We start from the raw sequence: 24,195 nt of genomic DNA on the forward strand, positions 1-24,195 counted from the left end.
CACACCCCTTCCCCTGTATAAGTCTCTTTGATGATTACTCAGAGACTGGAAGTAAAATTTTCACTCAGGAGCCAAAGTCTGTGAAGTGCCTAAATCCCCTTTGAAAATGGGACTTAGGCTCCTAAGCCCAAATCCTCAAACATGCTTAACTCCCACTGAAATCAATGGGAGCTAGAAACCTAAACACCAAGAGGATCTGGGCATAGTTCACATAGATTCTTTTGAAAGCTTTACCCAGGACCTGTCTTTAAGGGCTCAAGTGAAAGACAGCACATGGTCCTCAATTTATCTACTCTAGAAAGGTAAAAAGGTGAGCTGACCCTGACTGCATTCGAATCTAAACTGGCCCAGCTGAGATTTGAATCCAAGTTGATTTTGAAAGGGTTCCCAGTCAATGACCACTGCAAACCGATGTGAACTTCAATGGAAATCCCAGAGCCAGGAAGAGGGGATTGGGAGCTGTCTCAACACCCCCACTCTGTTATGAAACCCTTCCAGGAAAAGGAGCAGGACGGAAAGAGGGAGTAGGTGGAGGGATTGCAGCAGAGGGGGCAAAAGCAAGGGTAGGGGTAACCGGAGTGGGTACACAGGAAGGGGAACAGCAGCGAGGAAGGAGCAGCAGAGAAGAACGGGGAGGGGTGGAAGCATCAGAAAGGAAGAGAGGAGGAGGAGGAGCCACCAGCGAAAGGTTGCCTGCCTGGTCTAGACGCAAGGCCTTAGAACGCGGCCCCTGAGGGGAGGGAGGAGAAGGCGTGGCGAACCCGTGCGCGTGTTCGAAAACTCTAACGTCACAATAGCGGCCTGCAGCTGCGGCTCCTGCCCGGTCCCAGCCGATCGGGGCTGGTTTGAGCTGGTGCGTTGTCATAGCGACGCAGTCCGGCCTATAAATAAGAGCTCTGCTGGCGCTAGGGCTTTTGTCAGTCGGCGCTCTCAAGCCGGTCGGCAGCGGCGGCTCCTCCAGCCCGGCTCCTCCTCGGGCGGCGCGTCCACTCCGGCTCCGGCAGCCCGCGAGCTCAGCGGGGCCCGTCTCTGAGGAGGAGGCACGGGACTCGGGGACCGACCGGCTGCCGGGCGACGCGCTGAACCATGACGGGCGCTGCCTGAGGTGAGGTGAGGTGAGGGGCGGGGGCGGCGGGCGCTCTGCCCGGGGAGGGAGGCAGGCAGGCAGGCAGCCGGCCGGCCGGCCGCTGGAGCCACGTGTCTCGCCAGCCGCGTCGGAGAGGCGGGCTGGGGGCCGCGCTGCGCAGCGTCGCTAACCCAGCTGGAGAGGGGGCAGGGCGGCGGAGCCCCCGGGGCGGACGGGGCTGCGCGGTCCCCGGCGAGAGCCGGTTTGGCGCGGGCAGCCGGCCCCGCGGCGGTTGCTGTAATGGCCCGGCGGCCGCGGCCCCCTGCTCCACCGCGGGCCTGGGCCCGGCACCCGGCTGAGGCGGGCACGGCCAGGCCACCGAGGCGGGCTCGCGCGGCTGAAATGGCACAGAGCCGCCCCGGTGCTTGCAGTAGATCCCTACAAAACGGTGGGCACGTAGCCTGGCCTGAACCGCTTACGTGGAAGGGGACGTTAAGGTTTCCCGCTACGTTCATTTTGGCTCCTTAAGTTGGCCCACAAGTGAATCCCTGAAATCATCTGCGTTTTGAGAAACCCGCAAAGCTGTCACTGAGGGGTGCTTGCCCGGGGGATTTCCGTGAAGCTGCTAGTCGTAGGACTGTGGCTTTTGTACTTTGGAGCGAACGTATTAAACCTTCACTTGAACCTCTGGGTTTATAGAGTTGGATGTGAACGATAAAACTCTTGTCAGTTGTCCTTGAGGGATGCAGGACGTGTGGTCATTTAGAAGACTTAATCTGTAAGAAGCTGCATGCAGAGTGATGCTCCAGACTTTCCGTGTGTTAACTCGGGCATGAGCTAAAACGGCCAGTCGAACAGTTTTGCGATAACATGAAGAAAGTAGAGCTGTTATTTCAATTTCATAGTAACTGTTAAAAGAACATTAAGGTTGCAAAGACAAGAGGCAAAAGTTAAGAAATGCCAGAGTTAAGGTTGCCTATGCAGTCTAAATTCAGCCCCCTGGTATATTAGGATACAGTTTTAATTACATGATACACTATTTTCTCCATAGTATCCTTGCTTCTTTCAGTGCATATGGCAAACAGGGCACTAAATGTGACTACTTGGCATTTTATAGAAATTAAAGGGAGCTGAGGTTTGAACATAGATGTCAATTGCACATGAGTAAAAATCAGGTTCCATTTGTCTCAAATCGGGGGGAGGGATGGCTCAGTGGTTTGAGCATTGGCCTGCTAAACCCAGGGTTGTGAGTTCAATCCTTGAGGGGGCCATTTAGAGATCTGGGGCAAAAATTGGGGATTGGTCCTGCTTTGAGCAGGGGGTTGGACTAGATGACCTCCTGAGGTCCCTTCCAAGCCTGATATTCTATGATTCTATGGGCACCCAGAAAATGAGTACATAATTGAACACCTGTAAAAAGTTTAGTTTAAGTGACTTACATAGGAACTCTGTGGCAGAGACAGGGAGAAAATGTACCAATTCTCCAGGGTTGCATTCAGCTGCCTTATTTTTTTTTCCTCCTCTTCCAGTAGTCCCCTGCCTCATTTGTTAAACCCCTTCCAAACTTTCCCTCAGATGAGGCAGCAGTCTTACAGACAGTAGCCTTGTTGACTATCTAACCCCAATTTATTTCCTGTCCGTTGAATGGAGGAAGGTTCTGGGGGAGGTGGGAGGCTAATGGTAATTAAAGACCCCCTAATGCATACAACACTAGGGCATTTCCTGAGTACTAAATTTTGCAGCCATAACCCTTTTAACATGTGGTGGCTTATGTATTTTCCCAAGCTTAAAAAAAAAAACCCCTCAACTTTGTCATGTGGAACCATATCAAGCTCCACCCAGGTCACTAGCAGGGTTGGGTTCTTTAGATTCACAGCACAGACTTCTACCACTTGAGTTAATAAAGTAATTGGTTGCCATCCTCCATTTGGACCAGCTTGTAGAGGTGCATGAAATACATATACTTTACTAGTGGGTTTTACAGCTATTTGTTAGACAGCTGACGAAAACGGAGACTTAGGAATTCTAAGTTCAGTTCCAGATTCTGGAAGGGAGTGTTCTCTAGTGGTTTCAGAGCTTGTCCCTTAGCGTTTGAGTGAGGCTACTTTTCTCTTCACATTGCCTGGATGCCTGAGGGGGAAACATTGGCAGAACAGGAGAAACCATCTTCTGTGCTCATTTGTTGTCACACCAACCTGGCAGCCATGTGGAGCAATTGCAGGGAAAGGCCTATTCAGTCCCTGGTCTGGAACATATTCTATACAAACAATTTTCAGAGACTTTACCTGCCAACCTCTGAGTGTATGCAGATGGCAATTTTCAGAGACCTAACTTGGCCAAATGTTTGTTGCATATGTAGAGTGACTTGAAAGAGATGAAATGTTAAATGATAGTAAATGGGCATGTTAAAATACTTGTGATGTTTTTTATATAACAACTTGCTCTGCTTAGTGTACAGTCTTCAATGTATTTCTGTTTCTAAAGAAGGCTTTTTAAATTGTCATTTTTCTAAACTTCCATAACTGATTTAATCTTTCTTTTTTTTCTTTGAACAGTTTCAATGCAACATCATACAACTGCTGCACAGAGAACAGAAAACTTGCCTTAATCTGTCAAGACTTTGCTTTTCTGAAGCACATCTTTGGGTGCACAGTTGAAAGAATTTGAACAAAGCTGATATTTCTTAGTTGTCCATGTAAGTTTGTGGATCTTGACTATCATTTAGTGTTCTGTGAGTCTCTTTGCTAATTTGAATGAACTAACATACTTTCTATATCCACAGTTTGTTGCATTTACACTCTTAGAAACGATGCTCAGCTTCAGCAATGAGGAGTTTGACTTCACCTTCCTTGATGAAGGCTTTACTGCCAAGGATATTCTAGACCAAAAAATAAATGAAGTTTCTTCCTCTGTAAGTATGCTAGCAAAACACGAGTGCATTTTCTGAAAATATATATTTCTAAGTTTGAGTACAGTTAATATATAAAATTGTTACACTTTCTGATAAAAAAAATCTATACTGTAACTTTGCAGAACATTGAGTTGGGGGCATTCCTGAAGATGACCTGATATTTTTCTTTTAGGATGATAAAGATGCTTTCTATGTTGCTGACCTTGGGGATGTCCTAAAGAAGCATTTCCGATGGTACAAAGCACTCCCTCGAGTAACACCCTTTTATGCTGTCAAATGTAATGACAGTAAAGCTATAGTGAAGACACTTGCTGCTCTTGGTGCAGGGTTTGATTGTGCTAGTAAGGTAAGAGCTTCAGTTGTGTTATTTTTTTGTTTTTTTATGGTAACTTCACATATGGATGTTACAGCTTTGTATATAACTAGGAGTGTTTCTTGAATGTCAATGTTATATCTTCACACTCTGCTAGCTAGAAACAAGGGTATCTTTCAACAAATGGATGACCTCATCCAGAAAGTAATTTATTTCTTCTTTTTCCAGACTGAAATCCAGTTGGTACAGAACATTGGTGTACCTCCAGAACGAATAATATATGCAAATCCTTGTAAACAAATCTCTCAGATTAAACATGCTGCAAACAGTGGTGTGCAGATGATGACTTTTGATAGTGAAGTAGAGCTAATGAAAGTTGCAAGAGCTCATCCAAAGGCAAAGTAAGGAGTTTTTGGTTTTGGGCCTCTTAATGGGCTTAACATGTTTAAATTCACCTATCCTGTATTAGCGGTGTCTACTTAGGTAACACACATTCAGCTTTATTTCTAAGCTTTTAACACTCTCACAATTGGAAGAGAACACAAATATTAACGTATTTGTCAAGTACAGTTTTATAGTGTATTGGCATATAAAGAAGGACAATATAAACTTGCTTGCATGTTAAATTTGGTCCACCTTTGTCAACATTTTACAGCAAAGTTAGCTTATTTTAAATTTGACTTACTAGAAGTCTCTCTCAGCAGTTCTCAAACTGTGGGTCTGGACCCTGTTTTAATGGAGTTTCCAGGGCTGGCGTTAGACTTGCTAGGGCCCGAGCCCCAAAGCCTGAGGGTTTTAGCCCTGTGCAGTGGAGCTCAGGTTAGAGGCCCCCTGCTTGGGGCTGAAGCCATGGGGCTTTAGCTTTGTCACCCTTTCTACCCCTTCCCAGCCTGGGGCATGAGGCTTGGGCTTTGGCTTTGTTCCCCTGCCTGGGGCAGAAGGGCTTGGGCAGGCTCAGGCTTCAGCCCCCCTCCTGGGGTCATGTAGTAGTTTATTTTGTTAGGGGGTCATGCTGCAATAAAATTTGAGAACCCCTTCTAGAAATTACAAGCCCCATTCTCCTGACCTGAAACCTATTTCAACCAGATTGTCTGCTCTATAAAATCTAGTGGATTGGCACTAAATTGGACACTGTTTCTAGGCTAGTCTTGCGCATTGCAACTGATGACTCCAAAGCAGTTTGTCGCCTGAGTGTTAAATTTGGAGCTACCCTGAAAACTAGCAGACTTCTTTTGGAGCGGGCAAAAGAACTTGACCTTGATGTTATTGGAGTCAGGTTAGTAATAACTATGATCTGTATATACAAACTCTCAAAACACCCATCTAGAAATATGCATTGTAATATCTTTATAAATATGTAAATAACTTGCCCACTCACAAGAACTGACACCATAATCTGCTACTACATATTACTTTTGTCTAAATAGTTGCTTAAAACTTAAATCTTCCAAAAGACAATTGAGATTTGCATCTGTTTTCCAGTTTCCATGTTGGAAGTGGCTGTACTGACCCAGAGACCTTTGTTCAAGCTATTTCTGATGCCCGTTGTGTCTTTGATATGGGAGTAAGTATGAATTTGCTTACCTAAGAGTATTGCTTCTGGACCACTATTGTCACAGTACTGACCATACAGCTGACTTTTCAGAATGAAATGCCACTCTAACAAAGTAATGTACAACTTTGGAACCAGAAACTTAAAATAAGAGGCTTTATACCCTTTCCTGTACAGTTAGTATTCAGCTTCATATGGTCAGTTACTTTGAATCTTGGTAATCCTTTGATAGCTGACACGATATTTAAGTGTTGTGGAAAAAAGACATCTGACCAATTTAAAAAAACTTGCTGGTTCTCCTGTACTAGTGCTTTGTAAACTGACTAGACTGTTTTGTTTGTCAGAAGTATCCATAAAATGAAACTCTTAAAAATAAAATTGGTCTTCCAACAGAGTTGGTTTTGACCTATGTTAGACTATTCAAGAATCCCTTCTTTGCTTGACTGTCCCATTTTAACATGGTCACATTGCAGACAGAACTTGGTTTCAGTATGCATCTGCTTGATATTGGTGGTGGCTTCCCTGGCTCTGAAGAGGTCAAGCTTAAATTTGAAGAGGTATGTTGGATTTCTAATTAATACTTGGTTTATCAGGTTGTAAAGGTATTTTGATATAGTAAACTTGGGCAAACCTTTATTTACCTGGTATCTTGCTTCCCTTTTGATTAGTATTAAGACTAGTGGAGTCTGTTCTTGATTGGAACTGAAGTAGTCATAATTTTCTTCTGTTAACTGCAGAATCAAGTAGAGCACCTTAGCCTTTTTAAATACATATATGGCTTTCATTAACAGACCTAGTAAATGGTTTCAGAATAGCAGCTGTCTTAATCTGTATCCACAAAAAGAACAGGAGTACTTGTGGCACCTTAGAGACTAACAAATTTATTAGAGCATAAGCTTTCATGGGCTACAGCCCACTTCATCAGATGCATAGAGTGGAACATACAGTAAGAAGGGGTGGTGGGGGGGGGGTGTGATGTGTGTACACATACAGAGAAGGTAGAAAGTTGCCATACAAACTGTAAGAGGCTAATTAAGATGAGCTGTTATCAGCAGGAGGAATAAAACTCTTGTAGTGATCAGGATGGCCCATTTAGACAGCTCACAAGAAGGTGTGAGGATACTTAACATGGGGAAATAGAGTCAATATGTGTAATGACCCAGTCTCTATTCAAACCCAAGTTAATGGTATCTAGTTTGCATATTAATTCAAACTTGGCAGTTTCTCGTTGGAGTCAGTTTTTGAAGCTTTTCTATTGCAGAATTGCCACCCTTAAGTCTTTCACTGAGTGGCAGAAGTATTCTACCAGTTTTTGAATGTTATGATTCCTGTTGTCAGATTTGTGTCCATTTATTCTTTTGCGTAGACTGTCTGGTTTGGCCAATATACATAAGGGGCATTGATAGCATATATCACATTGGTGGATGTGCAGGTGAACGAGCCCCTGATGTTGTGGCTAATGTGATTAAATCCTATGGTTCCACTTGAATAAATATGTGGACAGAGTTGGCGGCATCAGGCTTTGTTGCAAGGATAGGTTCCTGGGTTACTGTTGTGTGGTTACTGGGGAGTACTTGCTTCAGGTTGGGGGGCTATCTGTAAGCAAGGACTGGCCTGTCTCCCAAGATCTGTGAGTGATCATTTTTCAGGATAGGTTGTAGCAGGTATAAATACACAGCATGTGAAAGGATGGGAGTTGCCTTGCCAAGTGGCAGGTCAGTCTAACCAGACAACGTGTACTGAGCGTAGCACTTTGCACTGTTTTATAGCCTTATCCTTTTGGCTCTTGCAATAGCCAGTCTAATAACTTTAGTTTGGTACTTTGTACAGTCACTAACCTTGTGTGTCTCTTGATTAGATCACAAATGTAATCAATCCAGCATTGGACAAATGTTTTCCTTGTGATTCTGGAATAAGAATTATTGCGGAGCCTGGCAGATACTACGTTGCATCAGCTTTCACACTTGCCGTTAACATAATTGCAAAAAAAGTTGTATTAAAGGAGCAGTCAGGTTCTGATGGTATGTAAACCTAGATCTCCTCCTAATCTCATTTGCAACCAGATACAAAACTTGCTTTCAAAGGCTTTTATTTGCATATTTTCATCTCTTTTTAGATGAAGATGATACTAATGGCAAAACTCTTATGTACTATGTAAATGATGGAGTGTATGGATCATTCAATTGCATCCTATATGATCATGCACATGTTAAGCCAGTCTTGCAAAAGGTACAGTATGCCCACCCCTGATCTGGAGGTAAACTTTTTTGGGGGGGGCAGCTGAGGGCCACATTAGGATTCCAAAACTGTGTGGAGGGCCAGGTAGGGAAGTCTGTGCCTCCCCAAACAGCCTGACTGCCCCCCTCAGAACCTCCAACCACCCACCTCCTGCTCCTTGTTCCCTGACCGCTCCGCCTGCCTCTCCCCACCCCCACATCCACTTACTATGCTGCTCAGAGCACCAGGACTGGCAGCCACGCCACCTGACCAGAACCAGCCACACTGCCATGCGGTCTAGAGCACCAGGGCAGGCCAGTGGCTCTTGCAGCCATGCTGCCCAGCAGGAGCATGCTGCCCAGAGTGCTGGCAGCAAGGCGAGCTGAGGCTGCAGGGGAGGGGCCAGGGGCTAGCCTTCCCAGCCAGGAGCTCAATGGCTGGGCAGGATGGTCCCATGGCCCAGAGTTTGCCCACCTCTGTTCCAGGTAGTAAACCAACATATAGACTGCTCATTCCACTGTGCAAATAAACTCAAGCATAATGCCTTCATATTTCACCCACCCCATATTTGCGTTCATAATATGCCTTCATATTTCATCTTCACCATCGTACCACCACTCCTGACACATTGCCAACCTAGGCATTTGAGCTCTGGGCCATTCAGTGGAGCAGATTCCAAAGCTGAAGATTCCAAAGATCACTCATGTAGGAGGCCCTGCTAGCAGCTATTTTTCTTCTCCACTTTAGAGCTGGAGTTCTATGCATTTTAATAATCTCCTTCATGGCAACTATTTGTTTGGGAAGACTCCTGCTTTAGTCCTCCTTGAAAGCATAAGGGTAGTCAAAAGTAATTTGTAACTTACCTCTCTCTTCAGAGACCTAAACCAGATGAGGGCTGTTATTCCTGTAGCATATGGGGACCAACATGTGATGGCCTGGATCGTATTGTAGAGCGCTTTGATATGCCAGAGCTGCAAGTTGGTGATTGGATGCTATTTGAAAATATGGGTGCCTATACAGTTGCAGCTGCTTCCACTTTCAATGGATTCCAGAGGCCAGCAATAAATTATGTGATGTCAAGGCCAGCATGGTTAGTAACTTGTCACACTTTTGCTTTAGGTGGGAGAATCTTACTAGGTCTGCCAAGAGCTCTTGATAGTTATTCACTTTAAGCAAAACTCCTTGTTGACTAATCCACAGGTCCATTTATTATGAATTGATAGGTGTTACTTTAGAAGACAAATTCTACCTGTAGCTAGCAGGATTTAAAGGGATGCTCTCTCGAATCGTAGCCTAAGACTACATCACTGAGACTCTTCTCTTCTCCTCCCCCCTCCCCTCCCCCGGGGCCCAAGGAAAGAAATATCCACTCCTGTTGGTTTTCAATGGGATTTGGACACATTGCCTCCTTAAATGCCTCTGAAAATTCCAGCGTAACATAACAAAGATTACTTGGTGAAACTTGCTATAATCTCTTTCTAGATACAGTGCTAACAAATGCAGTTTCCCCTGTCTAGTAGGTCATCCCTTTTTGCATGGATCTTTCACATAACAGCTGAGGTGTCACTTTTTCTGCCAATTTGTGGTTTTACAAAGACTCCACGTGATATTTTTAAATGGGTGGGGGAATAGTAGGCTTAAAATTATGTCAGTCACTTAGGTTGCTTTACAGATACTATATGGATTACTGTTGAGGCCATCTGACTGGCAAATGGAAAATTCTCTTGATGAGATCTTGTAATGACTATTTCTACACTGGGGTGCTTTACTGGTATGCTGTATCAGGAAAGTTCTGTAGTGTGGATGTAGCTATCCTGGCAGTTACTTTAAAAAAAAACAAAAAAAACCACAGTACTGTAAAACCACCTCATGAGTGAAACTAGCTATACAGTAAAAGCATAATTTTGCCAGCATAGCTGGGTCACTCGGGTGTTTCCCTTCACTGCCCCACGTTCTTGAAGGTGTCAGTACATTAGTTTACACTTCATATTTGGAAGCTTTGTATTTTGAAAGCAGAAAGGCTGGACACCTAAAATGAAATCATAAATTTAAAATGTGTTAAAGGGGCCAAATGCATACCAGCAAGCTAGATGTTGGGGACACCGCTAATTTAAGTTAAACCAGGTCTACACAACAGACTTCTGGCAACATACTTGTGTAAAGTGAGGGGCATGAAGAGGTACAATCCCTAAGTGAAATGCTCTATTTGTTCTAATGAAGCTTAGTGTTCCTCTGGCCTGTTCTGCACTTAAATTCTCCTGGTGTAGCTGTGTCGGGTAGGACTGGAAAAATCACACGCCACTCAACATAACTGCATCTACATTAGGACTTTTGCTATCAGCAAAATTGGGTGGGATGTAACTAGGGTTATGGAGTGGAGACTGAGTAATTGCATGTGCCCAAATAAGTCATTCCAATCACTGATTCTGAATGCAATTCTGATTTAAAGCTGTACACATTCTACTTCTGAGCAAACCTCCTCCTGTTATCAGTAGATCTGGAGATGGGAGGGTCAAATTATGATTTGACTCCAAGATCTACTTGATATTGCAGTTGCTTAAATCAGGGTAAAACATAGGGATTGTTTCCTGACTTACTTTTTCCTCTTACTTAGGCAACTAATGCAACAGATTAATGAGCAAGGTTTCCTAGCTGAAGTGGAGGAGCAGGATGTCAGTACTTTGCCACTGTCTTGTGCCTGGGAAAGTGGAATTGAACATCATCCAGCAACTTGTGCTTCAACTAGTATTAATGTATAGATATTGTTTAATTGCAAGTTTGTTTATTGAATATCTAGGGCATTTTGGGGACCATTAACTTAACTTAATTCTTGCTAGAATTTTTAAATGTTTCTTTGGGTTTTTTTTGTTAAAGTCTAGGGTCAGCATAAATGCAACAAAATGAATGACTAGGAGATGGGGGTCACATTATCTGTGTTCCTATGGAAACTATGAATATTTTATATGGATTTTTACTCACTTTCAAGTATGCTACTAAAGATTAACCCTTGACTGTCAGACAAGCATTTGTAGCTTGTATATTGGCAGAATGGGCTGAGCTTAGTGTTGTGACCTAGCTGTTTTAAAATAAAGTAATATTGAAATAACTGGCTAGTCTCTGATGTACATGAATTAAAAACAGTCATGAATGGATGTTTAAATATTGGTGGTTCTATGCCAAATAGATGTAGGAAAGGATGTGCAGTAGATTTAGCTGGTGTGCTTTCAAGACCGTTTTTCAAGGCTAAAGTTTTTAGCATTGCATAGTGTATAATAAACATGGCTCTTCTAGGCTTTACAGTAATACAGATGAGAGCTGAAATACTTATGCAACAGTCAGCACAGGTGGTTAGTCCACTTCCCTAATGGATTAAATCGGATTTTTAATGTCCCTGATTAGTAAAAGATTTTAATGCAAACTAGAAGAAGCTGCTAAAAAGATTTTTGTTAAAATTAGTTGGCCACTGTAGCATATTACAGTGGCCAAAAATGCTACTGAAGTACTCTCAAAGAACTTTGTAAAGGTCAGAATTTACAGTTTGGTAATTGTGGCAAACTGTGTTTTGATGTGGGTGGGGACAAGGTTTGTCAACCCTCCAGGATTGACCTGGAGTATCTGGGAACTCACAATATTATCTTTTCATAAAGATACAGGAATTGTACAATCAAAACTGGCAAACCCTAGTGAGGACTGAGCTTTAGAAGTTGAGGCCAGATCCTCAAAAGTACTTAAGCATTTCAGTGCCTCATCCCTCATTGACCTGCTGCCTAGGGAAATCCTCAGCCCTGGGAATGTTTGCTCTAAGGAAAAAGTAGAACCTGTAAGTCCCTGGTCTAAGTTACTGAGTTCTGGTAAGACACTAAGACTTTATAGCAGCTATATGAAGGATAAACAACTCTTTGCTATCTCAGCATATGTGCCAGTAAAGTTTTTTAGCTCTTTTTAGAGTTTGTTACAGAATCTTAAATACAGTTCTTAATTTTATAACTTTCAGCCAAAGTTGACTGACAAGCCCATCGCAGGAATAGTGCAGCTATGCTGATTGCATAGGCTTATATATTTTTTTCTTCCTATCTGGCCTTCAGTTGAAAATCCAATTTCAACTTTTTTCAGAGCAAATGGTCATCCATTAAAACACATACCAGTTTCCTATGTCACAAATTAAGACTCAAGATTATATGACAAATAGATGCTTAACATTCTCTACTTCATGGTTTGTCTAAAAATTGAGGGCGCTAGAAAAACTGACACTGACTACTGATGTGCAATATCCCATGCTGCTTTGGCGAGGGATGTTTTAGTTTATCAAAATTCATCAGTGTACTTCAACAGTTGTCTTTTGCTTGCCAAAAAAAAAAGGCAAGGCACTACAACAGTTAAATACTGAAGTCCCTGATAATGAACATGAAATGTGGCTGACATGGAACAGCTAGTGCTTCTGCACTGTGAAGATTGAGAAGTTTTGGGAAAAATTATAACAGTGAGGCAATGCATCACTTTAAGCAACCTTGCACTGGGGAAAGTGGAAGAGGAGGCTCTGGTGTTGTGCCTCAGAGGGGACATCTATATTTCTGTAACTTAATGGAACATGTTTCAACTGTGTTCTGTAAACAAGTCTTCCAAAATAAAAGCTTAATTAAAATGAGCCGTTCAACTACTGCTCAAACATCACATCAGTTAATTATAACTTGTTTAGGCCTTGTAAACACAGTTGCATAGGTTCAACTTAAGGTGTGATTTTTATTAGAGTGGCTTAGTGGCATCACAAATTTCTGCACCCGTTTAAGTAATTCTTAAAATTGCTGTAACTTTCTCATAGATATACCATGAAGTTTGGCATAGAATATTAGGGTTGGAAGAGATCTTAGGATGTCATCTAGTCCAATCACCTGCTCAAAGCAGGACCAACACCAGCTAAATCATTCCAGCCAGGGCTTTATCAAGCTGGGCCTTAAAAACCTCTAAGGATCGAGATTCCACCACCTCCCTAGGTAACCCATTCCAGTGTTTCACCACCCTCCTAGTGAAATAGTTTTTACTAATATCTAACCTAGACCTCCCCCACTGCAACTTGAGACCATTGCTGCTTGTTCTGTTATCTGCCACCACTGAGAACAGCCTAGCTCCATCCTCTTTAGAACCCACCTTCAGGTAGATGAAGGCTGGTATCAAATTCTCCCTCACTCTTTTCTGCAGATTAAATAACCCCAGTTCCCTCAGACTCTCCGTGTAAGTCATGTGCACCAGCCCCCTAATCATTTTCATTGCCCTCTGCTGGACTCTCTCCAGTTTGTCCACATCCCTTCTGTAGTGGGGGGACAAAAACTGGACACAATACTCAAGGTGTGGCCTCACCAGTGCAAAATAGAGCGAAATAATCGCTTCCCTTGATCTGCTGGCAATGCTTCTACTAATACAGCCCAATATGCCATTGGCCTTCTTGGCAACAGGGGCATGCTGCTCACTCATATCCAGCTTCTCATCCACTGTAACCCCTAGGTCCTTTTCTGCAGAACTGCTACTTAGCCAGTTGGTCCCCAGCCTGTAGCAGTGCATGGGATTCTTCCGAAGTCTGGGACTCTGCACTTGTCCTTGTTGAACCTCATCAGAATTCTTTTGGCCCAATGCTCCAATTTGTCTAGGTCACTCTGGACCCTATCCCTACCCTCCAGTGTGTCTGCCTCTTCCTCCAGCTTAGTGTCATCTGCAAACTTGCTGAGAGTGCAATTCATCCCATCATCCAGATCATTTATAAAGATGCTGAACAAAACCGGCCCCAGGACCAACACCTGGAGCACTCTGCTTGCTACCGGCTGCCAACTAGACATTGAACCGTTGATCCCTACCTGTTAAGCCCAACGATCTAGCCAGCTTTCTGTCCACCTTATAGTCCATTCATCTAATCCATACTTCTTTAACTTGGGCAAGAATACTGTGGGGACTGTGTCAAAAGCTTTGCTAAAGTCCAGGTATACCATGTCATCCGCTTTTCCCCATATTCACAGAGCTAGTTGTCTCATCATAGAAGGCAATCAGGTTGGTCAGGCATGACTTGCCCTTGGTGATGCCATGTTGACTGTTCCTGATCACCATCCTCTCCTCCAAGTGCTTCAAAATGGATTCCTTGAGGACCTGCTCCATGACCATACAAGTCCATCTCTAATGACATTGAAGATGGAATCACAGGACTACAGTGCAGTAGTAAATTGACACACTTCTCCAAACATATGTTTGTTTCACAGGGGACACCACCTCCCACTCATGAATGGGTAACACTGTTACAGGAAAGTAAAATATATACATCTGTAACCCCTTTGGGGTGTAGAGAGCATGGCCCCTTTAAATCTTTTTCCTAGGGAGCAGTGAGAGAAAGGAGGGAAACTCTGGGGTGGGGTCTGGAGCTCTGGGGAGAGATGGGCTGCAGCCCGGAGGCCCTGGACAAAGTGAAGCAGCAGAGAACCTGCCTGAAGCCTGGAAAGGACAGGTCGGCCAATCGGGGACACCCCAGGACAGGAGCCAGGAGGAGCAGTGTGCCAGGGAGGAATTGCCTGAGAAGGACAGGCCAGAACTGAACCCAGTATCACTGCTGCCCAGAGCTGCATGGGACTGTAAGTACTGGGGCTTGTGACTCTGCGCTGGGAATAAGGAGGGAGGATGCAAGCTAGTTAAGTGGGGAGGTGGTCGCTTTGTGTGGCTTTGCAGAGAGCGGCAGAAGAGGGTACTGGAGGGGTTTGTTGGGGGAAAGTTCACTGGCACTGAAGACAACCAGGAGCACCCAAGACTCATCACTGGACTGGAACTTTGCTCAGGACTCTTGAACTCTGTGTGCAGACACATAGCTCAGTGTCCGACCTTTCAGACTGTGCTACCACTGGGCCTGTGGGGCCTTGGTATGGATGCAACCCTGTTCTACTGCTCCCCCTGTACTTCCCCTTGTTGTTTTTCTCCTCTCATCCCTCTGTAAATAAATATCTCCCTTTGTTATATCCATTGTACTTTTCCCGGGGGGGGTGTTGGGTGTTCACTCTGGGGGGTTTGGAACAGGTGCCCCTGGAGTGGACGGAACTTTCCCTTCTCTTGGCCAAAGCTGCCTGCAGAGCAGACTCCATCTTGGCTACGAGGGCGCTAAAGTTACATATACATAGCTTTTTATATATGTTAGAACATTGTGTTGTCCTGTCTCTGGGGGGGTGGGGGGGGAGAGAGTATTTTTGTTTTCACTTAGGTCACATCTGTTCTGTTTCTCTCAGAAGGTAGGGCTAGCACCATAGGACCAGACAACTGCTCACAGATCAGTTTGTCTTCTGTAGTTCTATATAAACTTCAAAACCAGAAAAAAATACATTCAAAATGCAGTGTAGAGTGCTAAAATGCATCATTTTCATACACAGAATTCTGTACTACAGCAGTCACGATAGATGAGTCAACCCTGCCCTTAAACTGCTCCCCTATATAACTACAGCAGGTACTCCACAGCCCAAGTCCAAGTGTCTCTGCGCTGCAGGCCATGTCTACCCATGGAAATAAAGGTCTTAAAAAGAAGAGAGCCAACAGATTTTAAGCAGTAGCATTTATGGGTTCTGCACCTTTTAAAAACTTCTGCGCTGGTTATTATCAACCCAACAAGGAGCCTCGGGTCCGTCATGAACAGATGTTTTTAGAAGAGTTTTAAACGTGGCTACTAGGATTAGCCAACATGTTCTTAAATACAACCCAACCTGTTTTCATACTCTAGAGATGGCCACTGTGACAAGTTTTCTGAACAGCTCTGGGAAAAGGCTGCAGAGCATTGGGTTAGGGTAGCAATCTTCATCTTGGCCATGGCAGCTCCACACCTGGACTCAGCATAAGGATAGTGAAGTATAATCAAGGTTTGCTACATCCAGTGCCATACTCCAAATGGCAGGGTCCTGATTCCAGTCTGGCTGAAGCCAGCTCCTCACCTGAGGGTGTCTATTCAGTGTTGAGATGTGTGGCCAGCCTCCAAAGAGGTTGAGCCACCATTTAGCATAGCAGAGCCATGGATACAGGTAGGGACTGAAGAGTATGCTGTGGGCTGCTGGCTAAAGACAATCTACCTTCACCTGTGAACCTCCTGGGCCCTCCAATCCCCCACCCCTGGCCCACGCTTGTCAGTCCAAACCCAGCTATATTGTTTCTTGCTCCCCAACAGTGACTGTTGCAGGAATTCCGCCTCTGGATGCACACCTAGTTTGAGGTCTTCCTGTGTCTCAGGTTTCTCCTCCCCTGGCATGCGCTAGTTTCTGCAAAGTAGATGTTTGGACCAGACCGTGCTGCAGCACCACTGCGTGTCAGTGACTGCCTTGTTAGACCAGCATCTTCTGGGAGAGGCCAGTTCTTGGTGGAAACTGAGCCTAAGCCAGCTCCTCTGCATGGGCTGTGCAGCAGCAAAAGCAGTCCCTTCTGCTGGAGGCACCCCAGGCCTCCACTCTTTCTTCTGACAGCAGCGATGCGTTTCTTTCCTTCCTGGGCTCCTGCTTGAAAGCTGAACCGTGTTCAAAGGCAGAGCTCAGAAGCCTGCCATGAATTCTCCTTTTGGCCTGTCACCTCTCACTACATCTTACTCGGGCTCTGGGGCCAGCTGGTTTTATGATGCCCCGGCTGAAGGTAAGTCTCCATTTCAATCTGTGGTGGGGTGCCACTTGCAAAGGGGTGGCACCCCACTGAAATCCCAGGGGATGCTGCCCAGGCACAGGGCTCAGTCAGGGTGTGAATCTCTTGGCAGACTTAGGACCTAACCCTGCCATCTCACCTGCACAAATAGACCCCTACACACAGGTGGAATCCAGTTGAAGTTGACCAAGGTCCTGCCTGCGCCTCAGCCTGCAGAATCTGACCTACATGAGGAACAGACTAGCACAGAGAAGGGAAAGAGAATTTAACCTCCCGATACAGCTTAATAAGTAGGCCAGAAAAATGAGTTTTCCTTTTAACAGCTCAGCACTAAAGAATTGTATCGACACAGATGACACAATCATGTAGAGATTATCATGTCAGATGAAAAACATAGCTTAAACATTAATATGCTTTAAGTACATCACACATCAGTGGTGGGGGGAAATAACACCAAAGCTTCCAATAGTATTTCTCTATGTCCCAAGCTGCTTTGAATAAGCATGCCACAAATGTTTTTAATTCTAATTCATGCTTGTCTAAAGTAAAACTATCTAGCTGATTGTCCTAAAATAGAAAGGAATTTGCACTAGGGAGGTAGTATATGCACATGAAAAGCTGTCTTCTGACAAGCCTTGCTGTTCTTCAGTTGTAGTTAAACAATTATAGAATATGGTCAAAATATGCTGTAAATCATAACAGCACTGTGTTAGGAAAACAGTCTCAGCATTCCAGCCCAGCTAGTGCCAGTCTTAACATGAGACATAGCAGAATTAAATGTTTATTTTATTTAATCATTTCAACACATAATAGCAATGTTTATTTTTAAAGCAATTTAAATTTTCACAGTTGTGCTCAATATATGGGCGTTTTAAGCAATTTTTCCAATTTAAATTTTCACAGTGGCAGGAAATTGCGGGGGGGGGGGGGTGGTCAGATTGCTGCAGACACACAAGAATTGTCAAATGACAGTAGGCGTGATTCAAAAAGTTAAAGGTTTATAACCATAAAAACAGAAATTGCAAAATAAATATCCTTAACTCACATGCTAAGTCTCAAGTAGCATTTTTCTTACAATGCTGGGCTGTATAGTGTGTGTGTTTGTTTTTTTTTAAAGCAATGCTCGTTGACACTTACCAATCAAATATCTAATCTTTCCAACCCTACTTACAGAGAGTAGCATCTTATGTCATATTTAGTCCACTGAAATAAACAGAACTACTCCTACAGTAAGGCACTAGGCTGGTAGAAGCTGAACCACAGAATGTAGTGCTCTAGAAACATGATGCTATTACCCTATTATAATCACACTTTTGGTACTAACATTAAAGACTAAAGATCACAGTTAAGGGCGCAAACATCTCCATCCTGAAAGGTTCATAAAAGACTAGGACATGGCTGCAGCAAAAGTCGGGGGTGGAATAAGTGTCTAGGTGGTAGTACAGCTGAAAAGGCTCTGAGGGTTACAGTGGATCATGAATTGACTATGAATTAACAATGTGCTGCAGCTGTGAAAAAGGCTGATATGCTGGGGCGTAGTACAAGCATGTAAGCTGTGGACAGTAACTGTCCTGCTCTACTTGGCAATTGGTGAGGCCTCAGCTGCAGTACTGTGCCCAGCTCTGGGCTCCACACTTTAGGAAAGATGTGAACAAATTGGAACAAATCCAGAGGTAACCAACAAAAATGGTAACAGATTTAGCAAACCTGACCTATGAGAAAAGGTTAAAAAAACTGGACAAGTTTTTCTCTTGAGAAAAGAAGGCATGGGAGCTGGGGAACCTTAGTAACTGTCTTCAGTAGTTAAGGGCTGTTATTAAAGAGGCCAGTGATAGATTACTCTCCACATCCGCTGAAGGTAGGACAAGAAGTGCTTGGCTTAATCTTCAGCAAGGAAGATTTAGGTTGGATATTAGGAAAAACCTTCTAACTACAAGTGTCCATCATTGGAGGTTGTTAAGAACAAGTTGGACCAACACCTGTCAGGAATGGTCAAGGTTTACTTGGCCCTGCCTCAGTGCAGGAGGCTGGACTTAATGACTTCTTGAGATCCCTTCCAGACCTACGTTTCTATGATTGTATTAAGAAAGACAGGGAAATTCATGACTGTGGAAACACTGCAGAGTCTGAGGACTTCTCACATACTTTGTTGCAGAATATTAGTTCTTCTTCGAGTGATTGCTCATGTCACTTCCAATTAGGTGTGCGCACGGCGCATGCGCGGCAGCCGGAAGATTTTTCCCCTCGCAGTATCCGCCGGACAGGCCTGGGCAGCCCCTGGAGTCATGCCTTCATGGCGCTCGATATAAGGCCCCGCCGACCTGCCATCCTCTCAGTTCTTTTTTACTGCCAGTGATGGCTAGCTGAAACACCCCATTGCTCTTGCCTCGGCAAGCACTTTCTTGGCAGTGTCTGCATTTCAATGTATATAGTTGTAGTTAGTTAGTTCATAAGTTTCCTTTGCGGGGTTCCCCCACCCCCAAGCTCCCCCGTCACTGGAGCATGCCTCCTCAGTCCCTGGAGTTTGAACTCTGTGAGGACTGTGGCAAATCAATGCCCAGGAGCAACCTGCACACTTCCTGCTTGAAGCATCTTGGGGAGAGTCACCAAAAGGAGAGGCAGGGCCGTCCCTACCCATACGCAAAGTACGCAGCTGTGTAGGGCACCAAGAAATTTGGGGCACCAAATTTCCTGGTGCCCTGTGCAGCTGTGTGCTGCTCCAGCCCCAGCCCCGCCTCTTCCCACCCCTGCTCCACCCCCACCCCATCCCTTCCCCAAAAGGCCCCGCCCATGCTCCACTCCAGCCTCGCCCCCACTCCATCCCCTTCCCCAAATCCCCTGCCCCTGCTCCGCCCCCCCCCCCCCACTCCCCTGAGGACTGCAGCAGGGCTGGGCCTGCGCTCACCGGTGGCAGGAAGTGCAGTGACCCAGACCCAGCCGCGCTGCCAGTGAGTGCTGGGCAGCAGTTCTCGCAAGCACCCCCGCGGCGTGGCCTGGGCCCCCCCCCCACACACCCTCAAGGAGGGGGCCTGCATAAGGCCCCAGAATAGCTAGGGATGGCCCTGAGGAGAGGTGCAGGATCTGTAAGGGGTTTCTTCCCAAGACCTTAAAAGGCCAGGAGCAAAGGCTCAAGTTCTTCAAGGGCTTGTTCATGTCGATTCCAATCAAGTGTGTGCACGTGCATGCCAGCCGGAAGATTTTTCCCTTAGCAGCATCCGTCGGGTCGGCCTGGGCACCCCCTGAAATCTCGCCTTCATGGCACGCGATATAGGGCCCTGTCGATCCACCACCCCCTCACTTCCTGCTTACTGCCAGTGATGGTTAGCCGGTACTTCCCTGTGCTCTTGTCTCAACAAATGCATTTAGCAATTTCTTACATTGTTCTCCATTAGTTTTCCACGGTTCATTAATAGTTAGTAGTTCGTTAGTGTTATATAAGTTTCCTTCGGGGGGGGGGGGGAGGGAATCCCCTCCTACGCTCTCCCGACACCCGGAGTTTCTGGGCTTCAAAACCTGTGAAGCCTGCAGCAAGTGTATGCCCAGAAGTGATCCTCACACCTCGTCTCTAAAGTGTTTAGGTGAGGGCCCATCAGAAGGATCGTTGTGCCATTTGTAAGACCTTTCGGCCCAGGGGTTTAAAAGAGAGAGAGCAATGCCTGAAGGCCCTGTTGATGGCAGCAGCGCTCTGCCCCCCGTCCACACCTGGGTCGACGGACCCTGCGCCGAGTACCTCCTCCTCGGTGCCGAGCGCTCCGGCACCGTCAGCACAAGCACCGGGGCCGGGTAAGGATAAGGACCCACAGCACTGTGTCTGCTCCATTCACGGCTCACATGCTGCACTCAGGCACCATTCACAATCGCTGGTGCCGCAAAAGAAGAGGCTGGAGAGGGGTCACTCTCCCGCTGCTTGGCCTAAAGAGCCTGCCGCTGTGAGACCCGAGTCGGGCCACACTAGTGCTGCTCCACTGGTGACGGTTGCGCTGACGCCTGGCCGCATGGAAGGGCAGTTGAGTCCGGACCCTCCTCGCTCTCCATGTCATGTCCACAGGCCTAGCTATGAGAAGGGGCTCCTGGCTCCAAGTCTCGGGCTTGCCATATGGGGGCCAACAAACTATTCAGGACCTCCCCTTTGAGGGTTCGGCTCTATTTTCCGAAGAGATGGATAAAAGGCTGCATAGCCTGAAGGATTCGAGAGCCACTCTCAAATTGCTGGGCCTCCATATTCCCACTACACAGTGTAAACATTTTAGGCCACAACCTCCTCCACAGTTCTACCAGCTGCAGAACCATCAAGGCGGTTCACAGAGGAGGAACAGGAATGGTAGAAGGTGACTGTACCTATCCTGGCCAGGACTCTGGCCAATCTAAACCACCCTCTGGCTGGAAACAAGCCTTTTGAAGTGCGGTCAAGGATGGCGCTCCAGATCCCCAACTGGATCCACCTTGCCTACCTTCTCGTCCCAACTATCCCCTTTCTACCGTGCATGGTCCTGTATCACCTCAGACCATTGGGTGCTCCTCATGGTAGAGAGGGGGTACTCCATCCAATTCTGTGCCCTCCCACCCTTCCACCCTCCTTCCCCATCCCTCTTCAGGGACACCTCTCACAAGCAGCTCCTTATCCCGGAGTTGCAGTTGCTCCTATCTCTAGGGGCAGTGGAGGAGGTTCCTCAGGAGCACAGGCTTTTACACCCAGTATTTCCTTATACCAAAGCCAAAGGCAGCCTCAGGCCCATCCTTGACCTGCGCAAACTCAACAAGTTCATGAAGAAACTCAAGTTCTGCGTGGTCTCCTTGGCCTCCATCATCCCCTCACTAGATCCAGCAGACTGGTATGCCACCCTCAACTTGAAGGACGTGTATTTCCATATCCCAATCACTCAGCCCTACAGGAAGTCCCTATGGTTTGTGGAGAATGATACCCACTACCAGTTTACAGTCCTTCCATTTGGCTTGTCAGCAGCACCTTGAGTCTTCACCAAGTGCATGGCAGTCATCGCCGCGTTCTTGCGCAGGCACCAGGTACAGGTGTTTCCATACCTTGACGACTGGCTGATCAAAGGACCCAGGTGGAGGCTCAGGTCAGATTTATCAGGGCCACCTTCAACAACCTGGGTCTCTTTCTAAATGAAGCAAAATTGACTCTGTCCCTGGTCCAGAGGATAGAATTTATAAGGGCAGTACTGGACTCGACACAAGCCAGGGCATACCTGCCAGAAGCAAGGTTTCAGGCCCTGACAGATATCATTCAAGGCATCAGACAGTTTCCTACCACCACAGCAAGAAACTGCCTGAAGCTTCTTGGACATATGGCTGCCTGTACCTATGTGGTGCAGCTTGCCAGACTCAGGCTTCGACCTCATGGCTTGCATGGCTTGCATCAGTCTATCGCCCAGCCCGGGACAGCTTGGACAGGATCATGACCCTGCCTCACTCGGTCATCGACTCCCTCATCTGGTGGCTTGACCCTCAGGAGATGTCCTTTGCCAATCCGTGGCTGTCCCTCTTGCTAGTGATGGATGCATCAGACTTGGGCTGGGGAGCTCATCTGGGAGACCACAGGACTCAAGGTCTCTGGTCTCAGGCAGACCTGGCTCTCCACATCAACGTCAGAGAGCTGAGAGCAGTGCGCATAGCATGCCAGACCTTCTGTGCACACTTAACGGGACATTGTGTGTCAGTTATGATGGACAGTACAACAGCAATGTTCTATATCAACAAACAAGGGGTGCACGCTCCTCTCCCCTGTACCAAGAAGCCCTCATGCTGTGGGACTTCTGTGTGGAACATTCAATACACCTGCAGGCATCGTACCTCCCTGGGGTACAGAACGAGCTGGCGGACCACCTCAGCAGGTTGTTTCATGCCCACAAGTGGTCCCTTCGCCAAGACATCACACTTTCAATCTTCCAGAGGTGGAGCTTTCCCCAGATAGACCTATTTGCCATGCAACACAACAGGAAGTGCCAGCAGTTCTGCTCCTTCCAGAATCACAGCCTGGGCTCCAAAGCGGACGCGTTCCTCCTTCCGTGGGGAGGCCATCTCCTTTATGCCTTTCCACTCATACCACTCGTTCACAAGGTACTCCTCAAGATCCGGAGGGAACGAGCAAAGGTCATATTGATAGCATCAATAGTGGTACACATCTCTCCTAGACATGTCCGTGGAAGCCCCGGTAACCCTTCCACTCTTTCCAGACCTTCTGACACAAGATCATGGTTGTTTTCAACATCTGAACTCAAGTCACTTCACCTCATGGAGTGGAAGCTCCATGGTTGAACCCGAAGGAGCTTTCCTGTTCAGACCAGGTTAGACAAGTCTTCCTTGGCAGTAGGAAACCCTCCACGAGAGCCACCTACCTGGCCAAGCGGAAGAGATTTTCAATCTGGTTGGTGCAGTGCCATTCGTCCCTGTTGCTGGCCCCAGTGCCATTTATTCTGGACTACCTCCTCCATCTGAAGCAGCAGGGGATTTTGTTGTCTTCAATAAGGATGCACTTAGCTGCCATATCGGTCTTCCATTTGGGCGTGGGGGGCCACTTGGTGTTTGCCAACTTGATGGTCAGCCGATTTTTAAAAGGACTCGACTGTACCCTCATGTCTGTCAGCCTGTCCCAACCTGGGACTTCAACCTGGTCTCGCTAGGCTCGTGGGACCACCCTTGGAACCGTTGGCGACAAGCTCCCTGCTCTACCTTTCATACAAGGTGTCATTCCTGGTAGCGATAACCTTGGCCAGGAGGGTGTCTGAGCTCAGGGCCCTAACGTCAGAGCCTCCCTACACCGTGTTCTGTAAGGACAAGGTGCAGCTCAGGCCTCATCCTGCTTTCCTCCCGAAGGTGGTGTCGCAGTTTCACATTAACCAGGACATCTTTCTCCTGGTATGCTACCCTAAGCCTCATTCCAGTGCCAGGGACTCCACTCTCTGGATGTCTGCAGGGTGCTGGCCGTTTACATCGAGAGAACGAAACCGATCAGAAAATCAGTCCTGTTATTCGTGGCAGTGGTGGACAGAATGAAAGTTCAGCCTGTGTCATCACAACACATCTCACCAAGGATAGCATCCTGTATTTATGAGTGCTACAACTTGGCAGGGGTTCCCACACCTCCAATCACTGCGCACTCCACCAGGGCACAGGCTTCATCTACTGCATTTCTGGCACAGGTTTCCACTTAGGAAATCTGCAGGGCTGCGATGTGGTCCTCCATCCATACTTCCACGCACTATGCAATTACCCAGCAGGCCAGAGATGATGCAGCCTTCGGACGAGCAGTGCTCCAATCAGTGGAAGACTCCGACACCACCTCCTGAACTTGGGCTTGTGAGTCACCTGCTTGGAATCGACATGAACAAGCACTCAAAACAGAAAAAACAGTTACTCACCTTCTCATAGCTGTTGTTCTTCAAGATGTGTTGTTCGTGTCCATTCCAATACCTGCCCTCCTACCCCTCTGTTGGAGTAGCCGGACGGGGCGGCAGGGATCTACATTGAGCACCATGAAG

General features: G+C 46.4%; 1 protein-coding gene across 2 annotated transcripts; it reads left to right on the forward strand.

Annotated features, from left to right (window-relative positions):
• Nucleotides 1-885: 885 nt before the first annotated feature.
• On the forward strand, nt 886-11,165 carry ODC1 (ornithine decarboxylase 1). Of its 2 annotated transcripts, none has more exons than XM_048845486.2 (12): nt 886-1,110; nt 3,622-3,761; nt 3,849-3,977; nt 4,150-4,323; nt 4,519-4,691; nt 5,432-5,566; nt 5,773-5,854; nt 6,316-6,399; nt 7,701-7,863; nt 7,959-8,071; nt 8,935-9,149; nt 10,674-11,165. In XM_048845486.2, the coding sequence occupies exons 3-12, from the start codon at nt 3,876-3,878 to the stop codon at nt 10,816-10,818; spliced, it is 1,386 nt and encodes a 461-aa protein (XP_048701443.1). In that variant the 5' UTR covers nt 886-1,110; nt 3,622-3,761; nt 3,849-3,875; the 3' UTR covers nt 10,819-11,165. The 2 variants fall into 2 exon arrangements, with proteins under 2 accessions (XP_048701443.1, XP_074982517.1); XM_075126416.1 differs by having other exon boundaries at nt 886-1,105.
• Nucleotides 11,166-24,195: the final 13,030 nt, after the last annotated feature.

The sequence above is a fragment of the Caretta caretta genome, chromosome 3, assembly GCF_965140235.1.
Source record: "Caretta caretta isolate rCarCar2 chromosome 3, rCarCar1.hap1, whole genome shotgun sequence".
In the NCBI taxonomy this organism is placed as follows: Eukaryota; Metazoa; Chordata; order Testudines; family Cheloniidae; genus Caretta; species Caretta caretta.

Excerpts from the sequence above, each read along its gene's own strand:
- ODC1 (XM_048845486.2), top strand. The coding sequence starts at position 3,876 with ATGCTCAGCTTCAGCAATGAGGAGTTTGACTTCACCTTCCTTGATGAA. Across the intron at positions 5,567-5,772 it reads CTTGATGTTATTGGAGTCAG|TTTCCATGTTGGAAGTGGCT; the intron begins GTTAGTAATAAC and ends TCTGTTTTCCAG. Across the intron at positions 7,864-7,958 it reads GGAGCAGTCAGGTTCTGATG|ATGAAGATGATACTAATGGC; the intron begins GTATGTAAACCT and ends ATCTCTTTTTAG.